At 43.8% G+C, this 9,465-nt stretch overlaps 1 protein-coding gene across 1 annotated transcript in view; it reads left to right on the forward strand.

Moving 5' to 3' along the window:
* The window catches only part of cand1 (cullin-associated and neddylation-dissociated 1), a 13,930-nt gene extending 6,521 nt beyond the window's left edge, over positions 1–7,409 (forward strand). Inside the window, 16 exon segments of the mRNA XM_008315327.3 lie at positions 27–208; positions 303–454; positions 592–732; positions 1,263–1,404; positions 1,502–1,710; positions 1,797–2,209; positions 2,343–2,580; positions 2,672–2,860; positions 2,990–3,133; positions 3,292–3,427; positions 3,527–3,703; positions 3,853–3,948; positions 4,680–4,849; positions 4,935–5,099; positions 5,192–5,299; positions 5,718–7,409. Of these exon segments, the coding sequence (XP_008313549.1) occupies positions 27–208; positions 303–454; positions 592–732; positions 1,263–1,404; positions 1,502–1,710; positions 1,797–2,209; positions 2,343–2,580; positions 2,672–2,860; positions 2,990–3,133; positions 3,292–3,427; positions 3,527–3,703; positions 3,853–3,948; positions 4,680–4,849; positions 4,935–5,099; positions 5,192–5,299; positions 5,718–5,942 (2,887 nt within the window). The 3' untranslated portion in view covers positions 5,943–7,409.
* Positions 7,410–9,465: the final 2,056 nt, after the last annotated feature.

Raw genomic sequence — 9,465 nt, forward strand, 5'->3', positions numbered from 1 at the left:
ATCGATTATTTATTTAAGTTAATATTTATAGTTCGTGGTTTTTGATTGTGTTGTCATTGCAGATGCCCAAAAGAAGTTTATCCCCACGTTCCTACCGTCATCTCCATCTGTCTCCGTTACTTGACCTACGACCCCAACTACAACTTTGATGATGAGGACGAGGACGACAACGCCATGGACGCCGAGCAAAATGATGAGGATTATCAAGGTACTGAGAGAACAAGTTCTTGGGTAAAAAAAAACTAACTTCATGTCAGCGTGGCGTCCTCTCAATAACCTGTTCCTTCCTTCCTTGCGCCCAGGCAGTGATGACGAGTACAGTGACGACGATGACATGAGCTGGAAAGTTCGACGAGCTGCAGCGAAGTGTTTGGACGCAGTCGTCTCCACTCGCCACGAGATGCTGCCCGAGTTTTACCGCTCGGTGTCTCCAGCACTTGTCTGTCGCTTCAAGGTACGACTCCTTAACCAGCGCTCCACCTCCTCCTTCTCCCTCTTCTTCTTCAATGCACTTAGCATCGTTTTACGTTCGTTCGCCACATCTGTGTGTCCATTTGAAGCTAACCCCATCTGTGACCTCTGTGTCTTCAGGAGAGGGAGGAAAACGTGAAGGCGGATGTTTTCCACGCTTATCTGTCGCTGCTAAAACAGACCAGACCTGCTCAGAGCTGGTTAGCTGATCCGGATGCTATGGAGCAGGGAGACACGCCGCTCACCATGCTGCAGAGTCAGGTGATCCATTATCAGCTCGCCCCACAGCCGTACTGAAACTTCTGACTAGAGAGTACAGAAACAAAATGTATAGAATGTATTAACATTGTTGCTTTTGTGTTTTTTAAAGAATTGATACAAAGACTAAAATTTAAAAAAAAGATTGAAGTTGTAAATTTGAGTCAATGTTACAAGAAAAAAATTCGAAACAGAAAAGTCGTACATTTACGAAATCTTTTTCAATTTTGTCTCTTTATAATATATGAAGAAAAGTCAAAAACACGATGCGCGTCGGACAGGTTGCGCGATTATACTGATATTACGATTATCTTCTGGCAATTTTTTGACTTTTTTTCTCATAAAATAATTTTTTTTCCACCAACAATTTACGACTCTTTTCTCATGGTGTTTTATTTTTTTTCTGACAAACTTTCACCAAAGTTTTCACCAAATTCACCATGTGTGGCTGTTGGACAGTTTTTTGTTTTGTTTCACTGTGATGCCTCTCTGACCTGTGTCTCCCACTCACTTTTCCTCGTCCTGTCTCCCAGATTCCGATCATAGTCAAAGCTCTTCACAAGCAGCTGAAGGAGAAGAGCGTGAAAACCCGTCAGTGCTGCTTCAACATGCTGACGGAGCTGGTGAATGTCCTGCCTGGAGCTCTGACACAGCACATCCCAATATTAATACCTGGTAATTGTACTTTGACTACAGATTTAATGATATGAAAACAAATAAACAGTACTGGACGCTAAACTTGAACCTTTTATTTATCTTCTTTTATTCGTAGGAATCATTTTCTCTCTGAATGACAAGTCCAGCAGCTCTAACCTGAAGATTGATGCCTTGGCGTGCCTCCACGTCATCATGGTCACACACCCTGCTCATGCCTTCCACGTCCACGTTCCCGCTCTCGTCCCGTCCGTAGTGGCGTGTGTGGGAGATCCGTTTTATAAGATCACCTCTGAGGCTCTGCTGGTCACTCAGCAGTTAGTCAAGGTCGGAGTACGGTCCACAAAAAGAAAATCTTTTTCCACTTTCAGAGGCTACCTGATACCTGAACAATAATGTTCTCTCTTCTTCAGGTGATCCGACCCCTGGACGGTAGCTCTGAAGGTCCAGACACCTTTGACCCCTCCCCCTACATAAACGACCTCTTCACATGCACCATCAAACGACTGAAAGCCGCCGACATCGATCAGGAGGTGAAAGAACGGGCCATCTCCTGCATGGGTCAAATCATCTGTAACCTCGGCGACCGCCTCCCCGCGGAACTCCCCGGAACGCTGCTGATCTTCTTGGAACGTCTTAAGAACGAGATCACGAGACTGACAACGGTGAAGGCTCTGACGCTCATCGCGGGCTCTCCGCTGAAGATCGACCTGCGGCCAGTGCTCCCCGACGCTGTTCCCATCCTTGCTTCTTTCCTCCGCAAGAACCAGCGAGCACTGAAGCTGTGTACACTTGCTGCTCTAGACATCCTGCTGCGGAACTACAGGTACGCGCAAAATGAAGCAAAATGTCATTTAGTTAGAAGTCACTTTGAAGGACGACCAAAAGTAGTCTTGACATCCGTAGCTTCACGTCTCATGTGTTCCTTTCTTTCCCGTTACTTTTCTTCTCTGCATCAGCTCCGCTGTGACTCCCGTCATGGTCGACGCCGTCCTCGCCGAGCTCCCGCCCCTCATCTCAGAGAGCGACATGCACGTATCCCAAATGGCGCTGAGCTTCTTGTCCACGCTGGCCGTGACGCACCAGTCCTCCCTGGGTCATCTGAGCGGAGGAAACATCCTCCAGCAGCTCATCGCTTTGGTCCGATCTCCACTTTTGCAGGGCGGAGCCTTGGCGGCCATGTTGGACTTCTACCAGGTACGCTGACGTCAATGGAATCGCAGTGCGATTGTAACATTTTAGGATTCAGTTTTCTAAGCATTAATGCTGACTCTTCTCTCGTGTTAAGGCTCTGGTGGCTACTGAGACTCCCGGGCTGGGCTACATGGACCTTCTGAGGATGCTGACCGGTCCAGTTTATTCCCAGAGCGCGGCGCTGCCGCACAAACAGGCGTACTGTTCCATCGCCAAATGTGTCGCTGCTCTGACCAGAGCGTGTCCCACAGAGGGACCTGCCGTGGTGGGACAGTTCATCCAGGTAAACATCTGGGGGCGGGGCTTCAGCTACAGCTGTCATCATCTATTATGGATTCTAATAAAGTGACCTTTATGACAAGCAGGTCAAGGTTCAAGTCTGTTGTTTATGTCAAACCTTCTCCTACGACAGGATGTGAAGAACAGCCGCTCTACAGACTCCATTAGGCTTCTTGCTCTGCTCTCGTTGGGTGAAGTGGGACACCATGTTGACCTTAGCAACCAGCCAGAGCTGAAGTCGGTCATCCTAGATGCTTTTTCATCCTCCAGTGAAGAGGTACGGGCAGAAGAGTTTCAAGCACGATCGGAACGGTTTTTGTTGCTTGTTTAACTCTCTCTCTCTCTTGCTCGCTCTCACCTTTGCCCTCCGTCTGTCTCGCTCTTGTTCTCTTCCCTATCACCCTCCCCCTCTCTCTCGCTATCCCTCTCTCACAGGTGAAGTCAGCTGCCTCCTACGCCTTGGGCAGTATCGCGGTGGGCAATCTACCCGAGTATCTTCCCTTCGTCCTTCAGGAGATCTCCTCGTCAAAGAGACAGTACTTGCTGCTGCATTCCCTAAAAGAGATCATCAGTGAGAACTTTCTGTCCAAATCCAAAGTGTTTGACACTGAACACGTGTGTTTGATTTTAATGCCGTTTTTTTTTGTTTTTTTTTTTTTGGTCCAACCAGGTTCAGCATCCGTGTCCGGTCTTAAGCCGTACGTAGAGTCCATCTGGACCCTGCTGCTCAAACACAGCGAGTGTCAGGAAGAAGGGACCAGGAACGTCGTGGCCGAGTGTCTCGGCAAACTGACTCTGATCGACCCCGAAACTCTGCTGCCCCGCCTGAAGGGATACCTGCTCTCAGGTTATCAATCATCAGTGGATACTTCCACTACTCTGTCGCTAATTCTAATGGGCCACAGTTAGTCAGAGAGGGGATCGATTAGCTGACGTTTGATGTTTGAAATGATTGATTGATTTAATAATTCATTTATTCATTCATACATTACGTAGGTTCATCGTATGCCAGGAGCTCAGTGGTGACAGCCGTGAAGTTCACCATCTCTGACCAACCTCAGCCCATTGACCCACTGCTGAAGAACTGCATTGGTAAGGCACATGTAGTCACCACATGTTAAAACAGCGACCCCCTGTGTTCAAATCTGATACTGTTGACAAACACAGTTGTCCCCAATCTTTTTTGAAGCGAGGAGCGGTCAGCTGGTATCAGCCAGTACTGTGGACCAGTAATACCTCACCATTTAATTTTCAAAATAAAACATCTTTCAGACTATGTTCTGTTAGTATCAGAGTCTGAGTGACCTTTGACCTGTTGTTTTGAAACATTGACAGATTATCTTTGAATGAAAAAAGTAAAGGGATATGACTGAATTCTTTTAGATTGAAGTGAATTAATAAAACTTTAAAAAATTTTCACAGTGTTCCACTGTGGCCATGTATCAAATCACATATGGACCAGCACCGGTCCCCAGACCAGGGGTTGGGGACACCTGCTGGAGAGTGTCACACTATTTTTAAGTTACTAGTATTATACATAGTTCTGTATAATAAAAAAAAACAACAAACTGTTTAATTAATCAGATTAAGAACCTCAGCAGCAAAGACTGTTTTATAAGGCAATTAAACACCACAGAATGACTTGGCAGCTTAATTTGGCCTGTGGCGTGGGGGGGGTTTTTTTTTTTTTTTTTTTTTTCATTACAAAAAGTCCAGATTAGAAACAATCAACAAATGTAACACAAAAACATCCACTCATCATTGTGTAGTTTGGCCGTTAAGATTAGTGGATACATTTTCTTTTTCTGTCATTTCATTCCAAGGTGACTTCTTGAAGACGCTGGAGGATCCAGATCTGAACGTGCGTCGGGTTGCGTTGGTGACATTCAACTCGGCCGCTCACAACAAACCCAGTCTTATCCGAGAACTGCTGGACTCGGTCTTACCGCAGCTGTACAACGAGACCAAAGTTCGCAAAGAGCTAATCAGAGAGGTGAGGGACACGAAACAGCCCCGGAGGTGAGGATGGTGTAAGAACAAAGAGGAGGAGATGGTTAATGAGTGTGTTTTATGTTAAGGTGGAGATGGGTCCCTTCAAACACACTGTAGACGACGGTCTGGACCTGAGGAAGGCGGCGTTCGAGTGCATGTACACTCTGCTGGACAGCTGCCTGGACCGCATCGACATCTTCACTTTCCTCAACCACGTAGAAGACGGACTCAAGGATCACTATGACATCAAGGTGAGGCCGGCGTCGCCGGCGTCGGTGTTGTTTACTGTTCGAGTCCTGTTAGGTTTACCTTTGTTTTGTTTTGTTTTTTTTGTTTTTTTTAGATGTTGACCTTCCTGATGTTGGCCAGACTCTCGTCTCTGTGTCCCAGTGCTGTCCTGCAGAGACTGGACAGACTGGTAGAACCGCTCAGAGCCACCTGCACCACCAAGGTACAGGAAAACACAACTGACTCACAGGTTGACTCTGTTTACTGTGGACTTCAACAGGCAGAGCCCAGGAACATTCCAATGTTTCTTGGAACATTTTTCACCAGATCTGCAGTTGTGTGTCAACATTTTGTTGTCACTTCTCTTGTTGTTTATTGCATTGTTTCTCAAAGACTGGGTCGCGACCCTCAGGTGGGTCGCAAGAGTTTGTTTTTTTCGGGTCGTCTCGCATCATGTTTCCCAGAAGTTTACGAATAATGTCCATATGACTTGGGTCGCAAAGATTTGTGACTTTTAAAATACGGGTCCCCAGAAAAAAGTTTAGGAAACACTGCTTTATCGTACATCCCGCTTTTGAGGGTTCTGCACATGGAAACATCTTTGCTGAACATCAATCAAACGTTGTCCCTCGTCTCCACAGGTAAAGGCAAACTCGGTGAAGCAAGAGTTTGAGAAGCAGGACGAGCTGAAGCGATCAGCGATGCGAGCCGTAGTCGCCCTGCTGACCATCCCAGAAGCTGAGAAGTCGCCGCTGATGTCGGAGTTCCAGTCGCAGATCTCGTCAAATCAGGAGCTGGCGGCCATCTTTGACTCGATCCAGAGAGATTCCACCTCTGCAAACATGGAGTCCATGGACACCAGTTAAAGAGACAGAATACAGAAAGAGAGAGAGATAGCGAAAGAAAGACGGACAAAACTTCCCATGATGCAACACGGCACCACCACCTCCCCATGCCCCCCTCCCTTTCCCCGCTGCTGGACATGAAAACATACATTTACGACAGAATACAGAATTACACACACACACACACACACACACAGAGTCATAGTGACACCGTCTCGTTCTGTGATGCACTGACACCGGCTGGAAAAGAAACAGAGTCAAAAACACACGGACTACAAAGACGAAAAAATAAAGTTAAATAAATTCCATAAGAGGCTTGGAAGCTCCTCCTACTAGCTGTTTGCTTTTTTTTTTTTTTTTTTTTTGGTATTGAGACCATCTCATGGGTTGATCTTCATGTACATCTTTTTTTTTCTTTTAAGTTTTTACATAATACCAGAGTTCCACAGGTACTGTAGCCTGATTGGCCACGGCTGAGTGACTCATAGTTGACTTAGTATTGAAACTGACCAATAAGGGGAGTGAGCCATTTCCTACCTGACGCACTGATGATGAGAAAGGGCACCAGCTCTGCTTTGATAGTTTTGTGTAGGCAACCAATACGAAGGTGGGTTTGACAAGTGTAGAGTCTGATTGTTGCCCAATCAGCATCATTGTTTTCATGCCCCGCCCCTTCACAGGTAAGGGGAGGGTCGGTGGGGACCCTACCTGACTGGACCACAAAAGGATTGACGTTTCATCCTGGTCGATACAGGATTGGTTGATTTGATCCAGTCTCGCAAACAGGCTAGCCAATCAAATCTTGTTTATGTCAAGTTTTACTCCTTTGCTGCCAACTCTCTAGTGTTGCTAAAGCAACATTAATAACGTTCATACCCCGTGACCATTTGTTGGGCGTCTTCATCAGTGGCTCACGGGCCACGCCCACTGTCAATATGAACGTGATAAATTTGTTAAAGATGGAATCCAATTTTGAAGAACGGCGAGGCCTCGAGATTGTCATGATCTCAGTTGGGTTCTCTGTAGTCGGACCTGGGTTTGTGGTAGCTTAAAATGATTTTCTTCGAACCCAAGTCAGTCTAAATGTATCCGGTTTTATTTAAACTGAGTTCTGGCCATTTGGCTAAATTGGATTCACTCTCTAATTCTGGTTGGCAGTGTGAAAAGTAGACATGAACTGTATAAAAGGAGGAACAATCAAACTGGTTTCAGTTAGGGTTTGTGTGAAGTGAGTTGAAGTTAATTCAAGTTAAGTTGCTGTTCAATCTGATGAAACTGAAACCAGAGTTGGTCAGGATTGGCCCGGTTTCTTTATACAAATTCACTCTCCTTTGATTTAGTTTTGAGGTGGAACTGAATCTGACACTGTTGCGTCTGATGTTACTTGAACTCGAGTCAGTCTAGTTTAAACTGGTTCAGTCAGGTGTGGGTCATCGGTCTGTTTATCACCCCAGCAAAATAAAAAGGGTCAATTTCTACCTACCCTCATACTGAGACTGTCATTCTTGTGCGTGTGTGTCCGTGTGTGTTTACGCCGTTTTGATGCAACCTTTTTTTTCTCTAAAAAGGGTACAAATTAAGAAGCGCTCCTGAAACTGCTCGTTATAGTGTAACAGGTCTTTATAATGATTAAAACACATTAACTGTGTCTCCAGGCTTCACTCCAGGCCCCGCTCCTCTCTCATGTGATTATATGCCCACAGTTGTGGAGAGAAAAAGGAAGTTGTGATGTTGGTTAATTTAATTTTTTATTATAAATAAATGTTACACCTCCATCTGCAAAGTTTCAATTAAATAAAAAAAATACTTTTTTAAAAAAGGTATTTCTTTTGTTTTAAGTTAACGGGAGAATCGATCTTATATTTTTCTTTTGTAGATTTTATGAACAGAAACCAAAAATAATTAAAAAAAGTTTTTGGTGTTTTTGGGTTTTGTTTTACCAGCAGGGGGAGACAACGCCGTCAGGACCCAAAACCAAATCTATGTTCCCTTTAACAATTGTTGATGCGACGTCAGAGAAAGGGGGCGGAGTTATGTCTTTGTACTTGGCAGCTTTGAATTCATGCAGATGTAATAGCTAATGACTTTGTGTTCGAATGAGCAGCCCCTTCTGATTGGCTGTTTCAACAAAGCAGAAAATGGATGAAGAGCAAACAAAGGCTGACGCTTGTTCATTTTGTCGCCTAGCAACAGCTGCATTGATTTGTTTGTATCATCTGGGCGCGTGCTCGTGTGTTTTGCATGTGTTTGTGTGGCTAATAATTGACATGCTGATGATCTCTCCTCTTTGAAGCTGGAGGATTCATTCTCGTCTGACAATCTGATGATCCACGACAGGGAGGGGGGGGGAGGACTGACACAAACCGACATCTTCTCTAGAGAACCAAGATTTGGTCTGCAGAATTAACACATAATGCGATTTTAACCACCGTTCAAACATTGTGACACCTTCTTTCACGTGGTGTGAAATGTTTGAACTGGTGGTTAGGACCATGTCGCCAAAGAAACATTTGAGCCATGTCTGAATTCAGTAACAGTCTGAGTTAATGACGTTTGACTCGAGTTAGGGCTTTAAGTTTGGACTCTTTGGCTGAATTTGCTTTAAAAACAACCTTTGATATTAAGTGTCTACCGACCAGTTGTTTGGGTGATAATCAAAACATGCATAAAAAAAACAGTACAAATAAAATAAAATTTGTTTTAATTTATTTAATAATTTACAAAACGTGTTGTTCTGCTAGAAAAAAACACCATTACTTTCTACTAATTTAAAACACACACACATACACACCCTGAAACACATACAGACAGGATATTTGTTAGTAAAGGGGAAGCTTGCTAAGGTGTGTCTTCACAAAATTGTTGTAAGTGTGTGAGGGTTTTGTAAGTATACTCCCACCAACACGCTTCAGCACGCTGTGACTGCACGGACACTCACAGGCACACACACATTCATTTCCTGTTAAAATAATGTTGAGGTTTTTTTTTTTTAACTGTCATACAAGAAATAATTAAACTAGGATCAGATTATCAAAGTCCATTATGATTTATTGCTACACGCTATTGCTTTTTATTTAATACATTTATTGTGTTTTTGTAAAGTACTATACAAATATAGAACATCATAACACAAAAAGAAAGCAGAAAATAATAATCTATTTTATTAATTTTAATATTCATTAATGTTTTGATTTTGTTTTATCTTTTTAACCTACAACGTGATATAGACCGAACGAACAAAAAAATAAATATTCTCAATTTGACGGAAAATACGCATTAACATCTTATGTACAGCCGGAAGCACTCGAGGAGGAAACGATAAAATGACGAAGTTGTAGCGGAAAAGGAAGTAAGTGTCGACATTTTCAAAATAACCTTGCGAGCTAAACGTCAGCACGGATGTGAGGCACGCAAAATTAATGACAGACTTTAATTAAGTAAATAGTTTAAAATATGTTCAATGTTCCAACATCAAACCATTAAATGAACGTCATTACTGGAAATTGTCTTTAAACATTACATATAACGAACTTTTTCGTCTGAC

Source organism: Cynoglossus semilaevis, chromosome 8 (assembly GCF_000523025.1).
Source record: "Cynoglossus semilaevis isolate Cse_v1.0 chromosome 8, Cse_v1.0, whole genome shotgun sequence".
NCBI lineage: Eukaryota > Metazoa > Chordata > Actinopteri > Pleuronectiformes > Cynoglossidae > Cynoglossus > Cynoglossus semilaevis.